The 18390-nt window shown below is 47.3% G+C and overlaps 1 protein-coding gene across 1 annotated transcript in view; it reads left to right on the plus strand.

Annotated features, from left to right (window-relative positions):
* Positions 1–18390, plus strand: part of CLPB (ClpB family mitochondrial disaggregase) — a 135450-nt gene that overhangs the window by 103154 nt on the left and 13906 nt on the right. The window contains exons 7-9 of the mRNA XM_016208489.2: positions 5960–6074; positions 13210–13287; positions 14492–14547. Of these exons, the coding sequence (XP_016063975.2) occupies positions 5960–6074; positions 13210–13287; positions 14492–14547 (249 nt within the window). The remainder of the gene's footprint in view (positions 1–5959; positions 6075–13209; positions 13288–14491; positions 14548–18390) is intronic.

Raw genomic sequence — 18390 nt, forward strand, 5'->3', positions numbered from 1 at the left:
TATGGGACAGGAGGGTGGGGAGAGGCAGGTGCTCCTGGCTCTCATACCCACAGACTGACTTGTGCCTTAGGGGAGAGGTCTACACAGAGTTTGCAGGGCTCCAAGAAAGCATGGATCTCCTCCAGGTAGAATGAGCAGGGCAGGCTTCACAGAGGAGGTAGCCTGTGGTCTCACTTTGAAGGATTTCACCAGATGGAGAGTTTAATACTTAAAGCTTAGACCATTTTCATGTCTTAACTAAGTGACGAAGGAGAGGTAGAAATATATCTCTGTGCACATGATGGCAGATAAAACAAAAATATGGGGAGCTATTCCATGATGAATATTCAGCTGAGGGGGACGTGCTGGTGCCAGCCCGCATCTCCACTCCCAGATCCTCACTCCACTGAGACTCACGAGGAATTTATTGCTCATTTTAATCACACCCAGAGAATGAATTGGCAGGAATATTAGGCAGATAGACCTATCATATATATTTTATTTGCATATCCCAGTGACAGAATCACAAGCACATTTTCTATCTCTATATTTTTTCATTTGCTTCAGGGGTAGCTGGGGATGCAATGCTCCCCTGGGCCCCCATGCAAGGCTGTGAGCCTGGGTGCTCCCATCAGAGCTGAAAGAAGCTTTCTGGGAGGGAAGGGGTGAGGTATGCAGCAGGGTTGTGTTCCTCCTGGTTTAGGGTGAAGAGAAACCTCTTCCCTTCCTTGCCTAGCCTGTTCCCTGCTGCACATCTCATTTTGAGTGCCGGTGCCTGGCCCTGTGCTTGGTCCTATGGGGATGAAAACACGTCTTCATTACAGCTTTACTCTGGGCCAGACACAGCACTCTATGCTTTATGGGGACATTTTTGCTTTGTCTTTTCTTTGTTTTTAACTTCTTAAAAACTTTTTATTGAAATATACTTATATAAAGTGCATGTAATATTAGTGTACAGCTCACTGTAGTTTCATAAACTAAATGCACCTGATCAAGAAATAGACTATTATAAGCACTCAGAAGTCCACTTCATACTCCTTCCAGTCACTCCCCACCCCCCAAAGGTAAGCATTTTCCTGGTTTATTTTACTTTTACTTTCACCTAATTTTAAAAAATAATACAATGAATTCCTATAAACCCTTCATCCAGACTACCAAACATTAAAATTTATCACACTTGCTTTATTACTTAAATATGCATAAATTATATAGAGATATACCTTTTCTGAATCATTTGAGAGTAAGTTATACACTTTATGTCCCTTTATCCTTAAACCATAAATTTCCCAAAAAACAAGTACATTTTCTTGTATAATCTCAGTACAATCCTCAAAATCAAAGCATTATATTGACATTAACTAATCCACAGATGTTATTCAGATTTTACCAGTTGTCCCAATAATTCCCTTTATAAGAAAAGAAAATTCTGGATTCCAAGTTGGATTCAGTTGTCTGTCTCTATGGTCTCCTTTGATCTGGAACAGTTCCTCAGTCTTTCATTACCTTGATATTCTAACAAGTACTAACTGGTTATGTAGACTGTCCCTCACTTTGGGTTATAAGGTTTCCTTATAATCCAATTCAGATTATGCATTTCTGGCAAGAACACCCTCTGGTGTTTATTTTCAGTAAATTCATTAGGTAGCCCTGTGCTAAAAGTAGAGGTATAATATTTGTGTTTTAAGTCTCATCTCCCTGAATAGACTCTGAACTCCCTGAAGGCCTCTTATCTCCAGGGTGAAAGTGCAGGCACTGGAGTCAAGACTGTAAGGGTCAGTGTTCTACCTCTATTACTTGCTACCAGTAGAACCTTCTTTTAATTAACTTTATATGTGGAGGGATAAGATATTCTGAACTTCATAGGGCTATGAGGATTAGAACAGCTGTTCCCAAATCAGGCAAGACTCACCAATGGATGCTAACACTAGTGAATGGAAGTTTGAGGAATAACAGGACATTTACATAGTCTCAGAGTCTCACCCCACAAGATACTTATTAATTGCAAAGAGAAAAATGATAGAGGAGAAACCTGGGGCAGACCACCTTAACCAAGTGATCAAAGTCAACATCACCAGTTATAGGATACAGTACCATCAGGTGCCTCCTGGTTTGATGCACTGAGTCGAACACAACTCATTTTCTCACTTCAGCCACTGCTTGCCCCTCTTAACCTTTCCTCACCAGTCTTGTCTCTGGATCAACCCGATATTTGCAGAGGAGTGACATGATCCAATTTACATGTTAATAATACTCTGGCAGCAACAGGAGGATGGCCTGGAAGAGAGGAGAATGGAATCCAGGATGTTGACATAGTGGTCACCAAGCCTGCTCTGTGCCCAGCCTTCCTCTACAGGAATATGTACTTTATGAGCCAGTTCAAGAGACTTTCAAGTCCCATAGATGCCTCTCTCATCCTCCAGTCTCCCCTTCTATCTGCTCTGCATCCCCTAGGCTCCTTTGTTGGACCCCCTGAGCTCCTCTTGTCATCATTCCCCCTACTTAGGGTTCTTGTCATCATCATCCCCCTCCCTTCTCATCTGTTGCCCCCTAGTCCCCTTTGTTGACCTCCCCACCCAGCTCTCTGTCATCCCCAGCTTCAGGGCGTAATAGAAACCCTGACTATGGTGTGAGCTGGGGTAGGAGTCAGGGAGTCAAGAGGACGGGGCATACCTGAGTCTGCCTGTGAGCAGCCAGTGGGCTCTGTGTCCCTGAACTCCTGTGAGAGGCAAACTACAGCTTGGCCTCTCTTCTCTTCCCTCCACCCCCATTCTTTCCCAGAGTCTCATTATACCACCCTGCCCCAGCTACCCTCTCAGTGAACACGCTGCCAGGTTCATTATCAGACTTGCTCCCTGAGGGATGCCCAACAGTAATGGTGCCTGACATACCCTTTCTCCCTGTAACCCTCCCCTGTAGAGCCACTCAGTCCAGCTTCCCACCTGTGAGTGAGTGCAACTAGGCTTTGCCTCGGCCTCCCAGCCCTTTCCTGTAAATGCACTCACAGCCAGGAGGGGTGCCATATTAAATCAAGAGTGATGGAAACCAGTGGCTGCGATTATCCAGCCAAGATGCAGCATAGGGAGCTGGTTGCTGCTAGCTCCAGGTAAGGGCTTCTGAAGCTAATAGCATATGGCTTTTATTAAGAAGATGATCACTCCCCCACTCTGGCTTTCCTGGGTGGCTTCTTCCTAGTGCCTCTCAGCCCAATACTCTCTGCCTCTGCAGGCTGGGTCACCTGCTTATCTTCTCTAGTAGAACCCAGTCAGACCATGGCCTTAACCTTAATCCCTCTAGCCTTCCTCCCCATCTCCCCAAAAAGCCAGGAACAATCATAGCCCACATTTATGGAACCCTTACAAAGTGCCTTCTCCCATTCTCTCTCCTTTTTCCCAAGAAGAGTATATGCAAACCAAGTATTTCCCTCTCCTAGGTTCTTCCACTGGGCTAGCTTTTCACAAGTCATTCATTCAACATATTTTTGGGGGGTACAAAGTCTGTGCTAAGCATTAGGAAAAGAGCATGAAGCAATAGTCTTCTATCTGGTTTAATCCCAGTATCCTGTACATGTTTATCCAGAATTCTTATGCATTTTCAGAAGTTTTTCTGAGTAGATATTTGGGGCTCCTTGCTGTTGGAGAATCAGTTTTAGGCCGTAGGTTAAATGTTTCCCAGAGTCGTCTAGAAAGCTCCTGAGAAACCAGCCAAATCACGGTGTAACCTTTCCCCACCCTCAGCCCCATAGAAGTTAATGACCCTTTCCCCTTACCCAAGAAAATAACAAGAATTCTAAGACAGCCTAAAATCATGACACTGAAGAAGAGTTACAGGAAGTAGAAATGTTTCCCTGGAGAAGACAAGAAGGCCATGGTGATTGTACCCAAAACAACAAAGTGACGAAAAAGTCATATTAGGTTTGGCATGCAGCAAAGGAAAAAGATATATTCTATGAGGCCCCACAGATCATTGGATGGAAAGTACCTAGAGGCGGAATTCTGTACCACATATGGAAAGTTGACAGGCAGAGATGTGCCACAGTAGGTGTCCTTGGAACACTGCTGGTGGTGGGACTGTACCCTGGGTTCCTAGGGGAAGGAGTCAGGGGCTACTTCTGGGGCAGTGGGGCATCCAAGTGGACTTGGCTCCTGGCTTCTGCTTGAGCCAGAGCAACTCTTCTCTTTATGTATGGAGCTCCATGCAAATTAAATTAGTTTAAAGAGTTCCTGTACAAAAATGAATGAATGAATGAATGAATGAATGAATGGCACTGGGTTATTACCTAATCGGTTATCAAAATGCAGCAAAGGAGAAGTAACATTTATCAAAGGCCTCCCAAGGGCCAGGTACTGTGCTCTCCTCCACTTGAGTCTGTCACATACCACTTCTACATACATATTCGCTGTGTGCCAGAGACTGTGCCAGGTGCTTTGTATACACTATCTCATTTAATCCCCACCAGTATCCCACAAGGATCCTGCAAGGTAGGTATGTGTACCATCCCCATGTTAGATGAGGAAGCTAAAATTCAAGGAGATGAATTAACTGGTGAGGGAGCAGTGTGAGCAAAAGGCCTAGAGGTAGGGATACCCATTACTGAGGGGAAGTGAGGAAACAGACCCAACAAACCATGGGAGGCCAACTTCCATTGCTGTGAGCTCCCTCCATGGTTTGCCTGACTGACTACAAGCCAGCCAACCCACTGGCCAGGGCTGTACCAGCCAGTCTGTGTGTATCTCACCATCAGAGCCTACCAGCCTAGTGGACCTGAGTGCTGAGAGGGCCTGGGTGGGCAGAGAGGAGGAGGAGGAGGCAGATATATGACTGGAGTCGTCAGAGCCAGGTGATGTATGTGGCGCCTGAGGGAGCTGCACAGTGACACTCTGGATTCCAACCGGCAAGCGTCGCTCCGCTGGGATCGGTACCGAATTATTGCTCCACATGAAACCCCAGGACTGATGGGAGCTTTCAGTTACAGACTGATAGCAACAACCAAAATTGGATTGTTTGCTATTTATTTTTTTTAACTTCTGTCAAGGTCACTACCGTAACAGGAAAACACTGCCCAAGCAGCAGGTATTTTTCATCCACTCTGCCCGCAAGAGCAATCTGCAGCCACAACTTTAGTGACAGGGCCCTACCGTGGCAGCTTGCTTTCTAGAAATCTGTCAGTGTTATAGGGGTCTGAGGGGAAAGGAGGCTCCTGAATTCTCTGCTCTAAGACCTGCTTCCCTCCCCTGTCCCCCAGCTTCGTAAGTGCCTTTACTGAAATGGACTACGCCCAGGGCCAGCACATGCCAGGCACTCATCATCACTAGAACCTCCCATGGGGCAGCACACAGTTCTCTTCCTTCTCGGAGCCCCACATTTCCATCATGGTAGTCACAGGGCCCAGCACATAGCCATTGCTGAATAATTGTGTTTAATTGAAATGCAGTATCATTGAAGTGGAGGGTGTTCATAGCTCTGATTTAAAAACCAAAAAAGGTTTTCAAGAGGATATGTGGAAAGGGAAAGGGACCTATATTTGCTAAGTACTTACTGCGTGCCAGCCACAATGCTAGGCACATTATATATGTCATCATATTTAATCCCTAATTAATAGATAAACTGAGGTGAAGTAACTTACTCACCTATAGAATGATAAGCACATTCTATAAGTGATAAAGCTGGGATTCAACCCCATGTCTTCTGTCAGACTTCAGAGTCAAGGGTAATTTTAGTAGTAGTACTTATTTTACTAGCAGAGTGAGCCAACACTCCTGGGCAGTGGCCATCTGAGGTAAGGGGGTGGGGGAAGGGGTAGAATGAGAGGACGGAGGAAGGACTAGGCCTTCAGTGGTCCTGAGCCAGAGCTGTGCATCCTGGCCCCTGGGGAGCCAGGCCCTTGTTTTATCCCCTGGGTCAAGGATAGAATGAAACCAGGATGCCGCTGGGATGCCGCTGGGCCTGGCACTCCTGAGCCACCTTTGCTCTCCCCCCACAGTACCAGGAGAAGCAGCGGAAACGTGAAGCTGAGGAGCGGCGCCGATTTCCACTGGAGCAACGGCTGAAGGAGCACATCATTGGCCAGGAGAATGCCATCGCCACAGTGGGTGCAGGTGAGGATCTAAGATGCTAGCCAGTGCCAGAAGGGACAGGGTAGCTCGTGGTCTGCTGCAGTGAAGTGTACATCCTGCTGTCACCGTAACTGTGGGGAGGTAGCTAATAATATTACAACTTCATATTTGTCAGGTACTTTCTATGTGCCAGGCATTGTGATAAGCTTTTGCATGTTCTGTCATTTAATCCTTATTGCAACCCTGTGAGGTTGGTACCATTAAATCCCCATTTTTCAGATGAGGAAGCTGAGACAGAGCACTTAAATAATTTCTCAAGGCTACTTTTCCTCTGTTTACAATGTATTTCTGACCATCATCTGGTCCATTGTTTCCCACATCCCTACTTTTCAGGTGGGGAAACTGAGACCCAGAGAGGAATGGGAGCTTTGTCCATCACTAGTAATGTAGCAGCTGAGCCAGAACTAGAACTTTGTCTTCTGCCATTGGCTCAGTTTTAGGGAAAACATCCTGAACAAGTCTTAAGTGCTTTCTTCTCCACCCCAGAAGTTCTTATGTCCCATACTTTGACACCTGGGAGCCAGACTGCCCACTGGTATAACCCCTAATCTAATGGCCCTCCTGCGCATGCTGACCCCACTGGAGAGAAATATAGGATTAGGGTTCTGCTAAAGGTGGTGGCCTCACCATTGTTCTCTGACCCAGGTACATGACCCCTGAGGGTGACCTCAGACGCAGCAAGGGCAAAGGAACCCATGATCAGCTTAGAGAAGGGGATATCCCCCAAGGCAGTGGCTCTCAAAGCAGGGTCTCTGGACCAGTGTCATCAGTATCCTCTGGGACCTCGTTGGAAATGCAGATCTCAGGCCTCGCCCCAGTCCTTTGGAATCAGAAACAGGATGGAGCCCAGCAACCCATGTTTTTAACAGGCCCTGCAGGCAATTCTGATCTTCAGTTCAAGTTTAAAAACCTCTGCCCTGCGGTATCTCAGTCAGTCCCACTTACATATTGCTTACTTCTTCTCTCCAAGCATTTGGTGGCACCAGATGCAGTTCAGCAGTGGCCAGGGACAGCGCCAGGTTCTGCTCACTGATAAAGGAGATATCAGGCTGAAATTGTGGTGCCCCTCTGGGATATTGTGGGGTGGCATTTTCAGCCCTAGGAAACCAATTAGAGGAGTAATTGAAAAGTGAAGGTAGTTGTCCCTGTGACACACAGAGCCCAGCCTGGTCTTCATCATTCTCACACACACCAATGGGACTCGTGGCTGCTGTCAGGGGCCTGACCCAATCAGCAGATAAAAGTGTCCTGGTGACCAGAGCTGCCTCACAAGTTAGAGGTCAGAAGGCTGCCTGCTGGCACATACAGGAGCCAGAGAAAGCTTTTTTGAATATACAAGGCCCCTCTGCTCAGGCACAAACCACACCAAGCTGCCCTTTTGGGTCTAGATACGGACATTCATCCTCAGCCACCATCTTGGAGGTGGCAACTTCCCACTTCTTTGCCAACATTGTGTCTGAAATGGAGGGAGGGGAGACCCTGGGAGCTCTCTGGTTGGAGAGAGAAGGAGTAGCCCGTGGAGAGATAGATTACCTGGGCAGAGAGCTAAGAAAGCATCTCCTACTGGAGTCTCCTGTGCACTTGGGCCAGAACTGCAGCTGCATCATAGTGTTTTCCCTCTGCTTCTTACATGGCCCTTTCCCAGCAGGCTGCCTGCTCCCTTGACCTCCTGTTTCTCACCAGCTTCTCAATCCCATAAGATATGAAGCTGCCAGAAGTAAGAGTTGGGGGGAGGGAGGGAGGACATTGAGATGGGAAGACTTAGACCAAACTAGGCTTGAATAGCAGCTCAGCAGTTACCAGCTGTGCCACTCAAGCTAGTCGTTTAGCTGCTTTGAGCATCGGTTTCCTCTCCTGTGTACTACAGAGCTGATCCAGACAACCTAACTATAAAGCACATACGCTTTCCACTGCCAGACAACACCAAATGAAATCTAGTCCCTGTCCTTAAGATGTTGACCATCTAGGGTTGGGCACTGTGCTCTTTAAGTCAGGCCCACAACTGTTTCCTTCAAGCTGGGACTGGTCCTTAGTCCCAGCCCCAGGCTGGCCTCTTTCCCTGGTCCTACAGACCTCTGCTGCCACACCCATCTGTCTCCCCTTGTCTCGGACCCACACAGGAGTAGATGATTCAGCTCCCCACCTTCCAAGGGCTGTCAGAATGTCTGCCCTGAGTGCTTTCTTCTATCCAAAGCTCCATTCTGTCACCAAAACTCTGCCTCAGATCAGAAGGGCCCTACTCCTTGGCCTCTGATATGTAGGTTGACCCTACCATGGCCCCAGTGACCTTAGAAAAGGCAAAGAGACTATTGGAGCCTGGGCTGTGGGGCCGATAGGTCATCACCTCCATTTGTAAGGCAGTAACTATATGCCCACCTTGCTAGAAGCCCTGCGGCTGGGGATCACACTGATAATGGTGAGATAATGTCCAGCTACCCACCCAGGTAAAGCCGGAGGCACTCTCTGGGTCAGGGTTTGTGGTAGGCAGTCAGCAGCCAGTGCCTTAGGACCTCAAGGATAAAGGAGGTACAGGAATGGGAAGCAGATCTAGAGGGTAGGCCAGGCCTCCCTGGATCCTCTAGGCTAGTGTCAGATTTGTGCTAGGGACTGGCTGGGTAGACCCTGGCACCCAGGGGTACCATGAGGATGGGTAGCCAGAGAAGTGCCGCAGAATGAATTGATTTGATAAATGGCCATTTATTACCCTCTTGAATTGGCTGAAACCAATTTCGGTCACATCAACCCCTGGTAAGTGCTGGGATATTGATTTGTGCAAAGTAATACAGTGAATTTATCAGTGTGATCCCCAGCTGCAGGGCTTCTAGCAAGGCTGGCGCACAGTTACCACCTTACAAATGGTGGAGATAACGCACCAACCCCACAACCCAGGCCTCTATGGCCTCTTTGGTCTTCTAGGTCACTGGAGCCAAAGCTGGGCCAACCTACATACCATAAGCTAGAGCCTTGGCATTGAAAGCAAGGCATTCCTTCCAGAATCCAGAGCTGTTCCTGGTCATGGGGTAGAAAGGGATGCCTCCTACCCTGTCAGGCAGATGTCCTTGGAGTTCAGAACCTCAGTTTCCCACCATCGTTCTCAGGAAGGCCACCAGCTGTCTGTTCAGCACATTCAGAGCTAGACTCTGTCCCCCTCCTCCAACCTGCCCATCTCCTGTGCTCCCATCTCACTAAAAGCACCACCATTCACTGGTCTCCTAAATAGAAACTTAGATGTTTTGTTGGCCCCTCCCTCTCTCCTCCCCCCTTAGAGCCCATCAAGTATCAAGCTCTGTCATTCTACCTCTTAACTGCATCTTAAACCTGGCCTCTCCCCTCTGCTCTTAATACCACTGCTCCAGCTCAGGACCTCTGAACTACACAGTAGCCTCCTCATTGGTCTCTCTACCTCCTTTTTTCCTGGTTTAATCACTTCTCTCAGCTGGAGTGAGCTTTGTAAAAAACTCTTCTGGCCTGGCCTGCATCGCTTAGTGGTTGAGCGTCGACTTATGATCCAGGAGATCGCAGTTTGATTCCCGGTCAGGGCACATGCCTGGGTTGCGGGCTCAATCCCCAGTAGGGGATGTGCAGGAGGCAGCCAATCAATGACTCTCTCTTATCATGGATGTTTCTATCTCTCCCTCTCCCTCCCTCTCTCTGAAATCAATGAAAAAAAAAAAAAAAAAGTTGCAGGTAAGTTTTAAGATGGTCCAGTAGTGGTAGACATGGCCAGGAGCAGGTGCTCTGGTAAGGGAAGAACCCAGCAAGGAGGTACTGGCTCTGGTCCCACATGTGGAGAGGCATCTAAGCCTACTTGGAGCTTGCAGGGATGAGACCAGCCAGTAAAGGGAACCCTGGCACCATCTCACGCCCAAGAGCAGAGGTCAGGGGACAGGGCTCCTGAAACCCTGTGTTGAATGGCTGCTCAAGCCAGACAGCTTTCCAGGTAAGGCAAGAGTATGAGGAGGTGCTATGGCTGAGGCAAGCCTTTCCCTCAACTCCTCAAAAGCTAGCCAGAACAGAGGGGTAAAGCCCAGGGTATTCATTTATCTACCTGTGTAACCTTGAGCCAGTTACCTAACTTCTTTGTACATTATTTCCTCATCTATAGAGTGGAATCAAGTTCCCTGCCCTGCCTGCCTCACAGGTTCATAAAGAGGCTCAAATGAAGTTATGTCTACAGAAGCTCTTTAGAGATTGTGAAGCGTTAGCAGAGTGAGAGGCTGCCTTCGCTGGTTCACAGTGAGAGCACCAGTACCTATGGCCACATCCTGCATGGGCCTATTCAGGTCTCTGTCTGTTCCAGCCTCTGTCCTGGCCTGACAGGACCCTCCAGGCTCCCAGCCTTGGTCCTCAGCCACACTACCAACCACACCCCCTGGAACCCACCTTCCCCAGTCCTTCCTAGCTGCTTTCATTTTTCATTCTGTCGAATACCATCTGTTTGGCCATTTTTCTCTTCAGATATTATTAGAAATATCCAGAGTTGTAATTGTTTAATGGTTGGCATTTCACCTGTTTCACAGGGAGCTCAGATCAAGCCCACCCCACACTCGTGCCCTGGGTCTGGCAGAATTGACCAGGGACAGCTGTGCAGGGGTCTGCCTGGCATTATAAAGAGCTTTCTCCCAGGTGCATTATTAGAAAAGAAGGGGAAAGATGGCCCCAGGCACAATCCAATTGCACATTCTCCACAGTGTGTCTGAGCTGCATCACCCAGTGCTGTGCAGCTCTCGGGGGGCTGGATAGCTTCCTTGAAAGAGCAGTCCAGATCAGAACCTCAGGTACCTGACACCTGGGGAGCCCCCCCCCCCCCAGGCCACCTGTCTAAGTGATACCTGGGCACTTTTCCCTCCCCAGATACCCCATGAAGCCTGAACCCAGTTTATGCTCAGCTTCTTTTCAACCTAGATTCTCAAGTCAGCCAATTTTGGGAAGAATTTGACTCCTTTCAGATGATCCCTCACTATCACCCCAACAGACATTCACTCCTAATGTTTGCAAAAGTCTAGCCTTTGCTGTTTTATAATATCTCCACCTCCCCAAATACCCCCACCCCTGGGTTCTTGTTTCTCTCAGGACACTGGGGACTCCCTCTCAGCCAGGCTTGGACTTCTCCCCTTCATCCTCAGCCTTCAGGTTCCTGTGGGGCCTCTGGGTTGCCTGAAGAGCCAGGCCTTACAGAGGACAGGGCCAGTGAGTTTAGTGATGCCTTGGACCTAGCCCAGGCAGGAGATTGGATTGCATTTTTTCAGGCCCCTCTCAGGATTTTCAGGCAGTGTCTCCCGGGCAGGCAAAGTTGCTAGTGTGATGTTCATGAAGTCACACAGTTTCCATCTGTTTCTGCTGAAACCAGAACTAGAAAGTACCTGAGGTAGCACCATTAGAGATTGATATGAGAAAGACCACAATACGGACCTGAACTCCTAGCATTTGAGACCTTAATAATCTGATTCTACCCACCACTGCTCATGTGTGTTCCTGTCTCTCCACTTCTGTCATGCTGGCCACCTTTGCCTCTCCAGATCCTACCCAGCCTCCATGATACATCATCAATCCCACTTCTTCCAAAAAGCCTTCCTTGGTTTCTGCAGTCTCTTCTTTGAAACCCATCCACATGGGTTGTACCACGCAGTATAGTATTTAGGATCTTTACACCTCAAGACTGGTAGACACATCCCTAAGACCATCAACTCTTTTTTAGTTGACTTGGTTTCCAGGCCTTGTTCTCTGACATACATCCCTTTTCTAATCTGCCCCTGACTTTCTGGGGACCAGACCATACATGTGGTTCCATCTGCAAACTCTTTGACATTGCACAGCACTCTGTCCCCCTCCTGCTTGTGACTGCCATGTAACCATTAATGCAACTCAAAATGATACCCACTTTTTAAAGCAGCGTATGTGACACAAAAGGACCAGTTTAGAGAGAAAAGCGACTCTGCCATCTCTACCAGTCAACTAGTAATCTAATTGTGACGTAGGCAAGTCTCTTTCTCTCTTGCCTCAGTTTCCTGTTCAGAATAATGGAGCTGAGAATTTCCTCTTGGGGTGTTTGTGCAGGTCATTTTTTTTTTTTTTTTTTTAATATATCTTTATTGATTTCAGAGAGAGGAAGGGAGAGGGAGAGAGATAGAAACATCAGTGATGAGAGAGTCATTGATTGGCTGCCTCCTGCATGCCCCCGACTGGGGGGGTCAAGCCCACAACATGCGCATGTTGTGTAGGTCTTGAGTAATAAAATGTTGGTGATTTTTCCAGCTGTGCCTAATAGATACTATGTTCAGTAAATGGTTCATCTGATTGTTCTGCCTTATTCTGCCTCCTGCTCTTATACTTGAGTGACGCTTCTGAGTCTGATTCTCCCACTCTGGACTTGGGCATGTAATTTTCTTACCTTAAATGCACAACCCTTCATTATACGCTTTTGTTCTAGCAGAGCTAGTTGTGCCCCTAGGGAACCTGGTACAGATCCCTTCCAATCCCCCAATTTCTTCCCCCACCAAACACCTGGATGCCATGGTTAGTGGAGATGCCAACCAAGTGGCCCACCCCTTCGCACTACCAAGTGGCCCTGAGCTCCACACTACCTTTAACTGGCTTCCAGAAAATGTGTTTGACTGTATTTCCAGACGGCAGACCAGACCTTGGTTTTCCCAAATGGGAAAGAGTCCAGAGCTCATACCCCATATCCTCAGGGGCCTCCTGTGGGCTTCTGCCTCTTCCATTTGCATAGGAGGCAGAGTCTCCCACCAATGGTAAGTAGATGGGTAACCAGCTGAGAGCTAAAGTTCCTCTCAAATTCTCCTTCACCAACCCCCCACCCCCTTCACCTCCATTCACCATCCACCCGCCTTGCAGTTTCCCTGGCAACGCTGAGTGCTCATCCTGGAAAACTTTATCCGAAATCTGCTCTGGGCAGCTTTCCAAATCCATGCTAACCTGATTAGGTATCTCTAGGGGCCTTGCCAGCTAATCAGATTAGGCAGCACTAATGGTAGTGAGGACTTTGAGTGGGCGCAGAGCAGTAAAACATATTGTATACTTAGTGATAATTATCCTGCCTTTTGTGTCATTGATTTATCTGCCTCCCTCCCCGTCCCGTCTTGTGTGTTGGCCATAGCGATCCGGAGGAAGGAGAATGGCTGGTATGACGAAGAACACCCTCTGGTCTTCCTCTTCTTGGGATCATCTGGAATAGGTAATAAGAGCAGATCAGCCAGTGGGGAAGAAGAGCTGGGGGAGCCCCAGCTGCTGTGAGCCACCATCAGGCCACCTACCTCTAGTTCAACTCCAGCTCCCAATACAACTGCCTCCAAATTACAGAGCCAGCAAGAGGATCATCTGTCACAGTAGGAATAGCTAGAAGGCTGCTTCTCTCTTGAAGCTGGGGTGCAGGGCCTCATTCACCTGGAGGGCCAGGCTCTTTGGGGCCTAGTAGCCTTGCTCCAGCCCCTCTGCATCCCCCAAGGCTGCCCTTTGGGTACAGTTAAACCAGCTCCACTGCCCAGCACATCAGTCTTATTCAATACAACCTGAGATGTAACCTTCTAGGAAGCTAAAGGAAGTCCCTGAGGGCCAGTACAGTGCTAGATGCATAGCAAAATTGGCTACGGTAAAATGGATTGGGTATTTTTCTAGCCAGTTGGGCTGAGGCATTCTTGCCCTCTCACTCTCTGCCCTCAGACTCCCCCAGCTCCACCACCTCCTGCCGTTTCTTGATGGGGAATTTCGGGTATTTTGTTGCTTCCTCTTTCCCTCTCAGCATTTTTATGGGCTTAGCTGTCCCTCAGATATAGGGTCCAAAAAGGTTACCATCCCCTCACCATGATACTATAGAACTTGACTTCCTAAACTAGACAGTGATTTCCAAAGGCTTGACCGTCATACCAAATGTCCATCAGAGCCACCACTTTGGTATTGTCATTCTCTCTTTACATTACAAAGAAAGTCTGTGAAGCCAAGGAGAGGTGCCCTCCTTGTCTCTAATTGGTCTGTGGCTCCAGGCCTGCTGGATGGCCAGGTTATGGGTGTCTAGAGACATGCAGTGCAGTGAGCCAGGAGATCAGGGTGCTCCTGGAGGGGCAAGGTTTGTGCTGAACTTCAAAGAACAAATTGGGTCTGGATTATAAGAGTCAACCTCCCACTCTTAGGATGCTGCTATAGAGAAAAAGCTTCAATCCCATCCACAGAAAAATCAAGATGCAATTCACACTTTTATTCCGGTCCCAGCTTCACCCTTAATTTCCTTGGCGACTTTGGGAGAGTCACTGACCCTCTACAAGATTCAACGTTTCCATCCATAAAACATATTATTTTCAGTGTCCATACATTTCTAATATTCTTTCATTCCAGGAGATAGTTACCTGGTCCTAACCCAATTCCTCTCCCTCCTTTCTTACTAGGAAAGACAGAGCTGGCCAAGCAGACAGCCAAATATATGCACAAAGATGCCAAAAAGGTAAGGGATGGGACCTACGCCTGATCTTCAGGCTATTGAGACCTCGCCACTCCTACTAGCCCATAAAACCCTAGGCTTCCGGAGTCTGGCAATAGCCAATCAAAAAGACAGGCTAAGGCCCTGGCCAGTGTGGCTCAGTTGGTCAGAGTGTCGTCTGTGTACTAAAAGGTTGGGAGTTCTGTTTCCGGTCAGGACACATATGTAGGTTGTGGGTTCAATCGCGATCGAAGCACCTATGGAAGGTAAACAATTGATGTTCTTTCTCACCTCTCTCCCCCCCCCCTCTAAAATGAATAAGCATATACTCCAGTGAGGATTAAAAAAAAAAAATACGCTCTGGCCCGTGAAGTAGGCCTCACCTCTCACCCCAACTCGGCCACCCCAACTTGCCAGGAATTTGGGCAAGTTATCCAACCTCTTTGTCCCTCAGTTTCTTCATCTATGAAATAGGAAGGCTACTCCTTGCCCTGCCCTGACTCTTGGGGCACTTGGGAGAACCAAGTGAGATTCATCCTTAAAATATTTTCAAGCATCTGCTCTGTGCCAGGAATTATACAAGTTCCTCAAAAAACTGTGTGTGTTTAGACATTCTCCCTGTCCCGAGAAACTCAGTCTGAAGAAGAAAACAGCTTCAGAAACACACCATTACTGTGCATCAGGGCCATCCCAGAGGGAGTCTTGGGGCCTATAGGAGAAAACAAGTAGGAACAAGATGGTGTCTCATTATTTCTCTCCACCCCACATGAACTTTTAAATAGGATTTCTTTTTTTATTTCTTTTTTAAGAATTTTTTTGAAGCTATTTTTATTCCCAGTGCAGACGCTAAGGTCCCCCTGCCAACCACCACAGGGTGCCCATGACCTCAGGTGCCCTTTCCTCATTTCTCTGAAATGCCTTCTCAGCTGAGGTGATAAGAATTGCTCAGGCCTCACCAGCCAAACTACCCCAGCAGCAGAGCCCCAGGCACCTCCTGTCCCACTTCTGACCTAGCTGCCCCTTTGCCACCTTCTGAGGGCCTGGCAGCCACAGAAACAAGGTAATTCAGGCTGTGTCCTCCTGAGCTGCATCCATGGCCTTCTTCTGCCTAGTAACTGGCTGAAGCCTTCTAAACCTCACTGGCTGTGCCAGTAGCTATGCTTTGCCTCAACCAAACCCAGAGCAGACCCACTTGACAGGCAGGCAGGCAAGAAGCAGCACATGACATGCTAATATGCTCCAACTGAAATAGCATTTTTAAGACAATTCATCAGGTTGGCAGCGATTGAAACAATTAGCACTCTGGAAAGAGCCATAAACTAGCAAGACTATTAGGGAAGATGTAGTTACAGGCAGGAACCACCTGATTAGGGATGAAGAATTCTGAGTGTTTTAATTTTAATACTGTCAGAAAGGTTAATATTTAATTACAAATTATAATCCCCTTATCTGAGCTGTCTTAATGCGTCTTCATACACAGTGGAAGTAGAAGGAAAGTATCTGCTGATTTGCTGGTGTAGAAAGGCGAGGGGTCTTGTGAAAAGACTGATGCTGCAAGTTGTTTTTCAGTTGGAGCATCAGTGTAGTTGGAGGCACATTTATACCAGTGCAGGGTATTCTGATGGCATCTTTCAATACGTATCTCGCCTAGGAGAAGGAAGTAACGCCATCACCCCTTGGAGACCGTGGGCTGGGTGGTCCAGACTCTGGAGCCAGTCATTCTTTGACACAAGTTCCATTTCTACTGGCCCTGGTCAGGTTACTTTACCCCCCTGTACAGTTCAGCTCTCTCGTCTCAGTGAGGCTGTCCAGTGCTCTATGGCTGTCATGAGCATCAAATGAGCTCAGGCTCCAGCACGTAGTAAGTGCCTGCTCCCTTGTCTCGTGTTTATTCATCACCTCACACTTCCCACATCAGTGCCCCGGTGACTGTCTTATCTGATCTTAGGGGAAAATAGCACAGATGCTAAATTAAACCTACTTTTCAGATGAGAAAACTGACCCTATAGCATTAAGGAATCTGTCCGTGGTCAGTTGTTAAAGGAGGAAGTAAAATCAGAATCCAGTCTCTCAACTCATTTTTTGTTGTTAATCCTCACCTGAGGATATTTTTTCCATTGGTGTTTTTTAGAGAGAGTGGAAGGTGTGTGGGGGGAGGAAACATTGATGTGAGAAAGACACATTGATCGGCTGCCTCCTACATGTGCTCTGACTGGAGCTGGGGATTAAACCTACAACCCAGGTATGTGCCCTTGACCAGGAATCGAACCCATGACCCTTCGTTGTGCAGGCCAATGCTCTAACCACTGAGAAACACTGGCCAGGGCCAGTCTCTCAACTCTTCTCTCAGTATCATTGTTCTCACACGCAATAGGAGGCTAGATTGTAAATTTGTCAATTTTTCCCCGTGTCACATAGGGAGATGAGAGGCATGAGAAGTCCTATGTAACCATTCATGTGTTTATTTTTTAATCATAGGTAATGCATCTACAGAACCCCTGATTACAGAATCTGTGTTTAGCATAGACATTCTCTGGCCATGTAACAGGCTTGTTTGAGACCTTCAAAATCCAAGAGCCCTGGATTATAAGCTATCTAACCAGGGTACCTGACGCCTGCAGGACCCAAGGAGTGATGTGTGGGAAGTGTCATGTACATGGCCCAGTGTTAAATTGGCCTGACTAAATAAAATGAGTACTGCCTTGGGAGTTGGTGACTTAAATTCAAGCTCTGGCTCTCTGATCTTTAGTTGCCTCATTTGTAGAGTCACTCAGATCTCCAGACCTAGATGCCTCACCAGGCATTGTTTGCACATTTTTATACAGTAGTACCTCGGTTTTCGAATGTCTCCGTTGATGAACATTTCAGTTTACGAATGCCATAAACCCGGAATTAAATGCTTCGGTTTTCGAACACACCTCGGAAGTTGAACATGCCACACGGCTTCCGCTGAGGGCCAGATCCTGAGGCCTAGCTGTCGGCTGTTGATCCCTTGGTTTTCGAACGTTTCAGAACTCGAACGGTCTTCCAGAATGGATTATATTCGAAAACCAAGGTACCACTATAATTTCTTTATCAGATCTTTGAGCTTATTTTTTCTCTCATTACCCTTTACTATTCCTCCCAAATTTAGCAGCTTTATTAATTCCCATTATTAGGGTTAATAATCCTTGAGAAAGAACCTTAGTGCTATTTTGTGATCTCATCCTGAAATAGGGTAGTAGAGCCATAAGACTTGCAGTTACAAGGCAGTATGACAGAGGGGTCAGAGCAAGGATCTGAGTCCAACTGCCTGTGTTCAAATCCCAACTCTAAACTATGTGGAGTTGGCTGGGATCACAGTTTGCATTAGTTTTCTCATCTGTAAAATGGGTTCAATAATGGTGCCTATCTCATTGGATTATTATGAATGTTAATGAGATAATGATATAAAATGCTAAACACCACTCTTGGCACACAGTAAGCAATCAATACGTGTTGAATATGACTGTCATTATCATTGCCTCTCTTCTAGATAACCCTAAACTAAGCTCATATGAAACCAAAATTATTTCAGTCAAGAAAATCAAGCCCTGAGACTTGTTCAAATTTACTTAACAAATTAGTAGAATAGGGTGAGGACCCAGATCCCTTGATAGAAGTAAGCCCTAGTCTATACTCCCAGTATCCTGGGGCATTGATATCTGGGCACAAAACTTAGAACTTTTCAGATGAAGACTGCCAAGAGCCAACTGATTGATAGAGCCGGAAATATGAGGCAGTAAATGGCTAAAAGCATAGACTTGGAGCCATATTGTCAACCTTGAGTGACTTTGGGCAAGTTACTTTAATCTGTGACTCAGTTTTGTCATCTGTAAGATGGGGATG

The sequence above is a fragment of the Miniopterus natalensis genome, chromosome 11 (assembly GCF_054644295.1).
Source record: "Miniopterus natalensis isolate mMinNat1 chromosome 11, mMinNat1.hap1, whole genome shotgun sequence".
NCBI lineage: Eukaryota > Metazoa > Chordata > Mammalia > Chiroptera > Miniopteridae > Miniopterus > Miniopterus natalensis.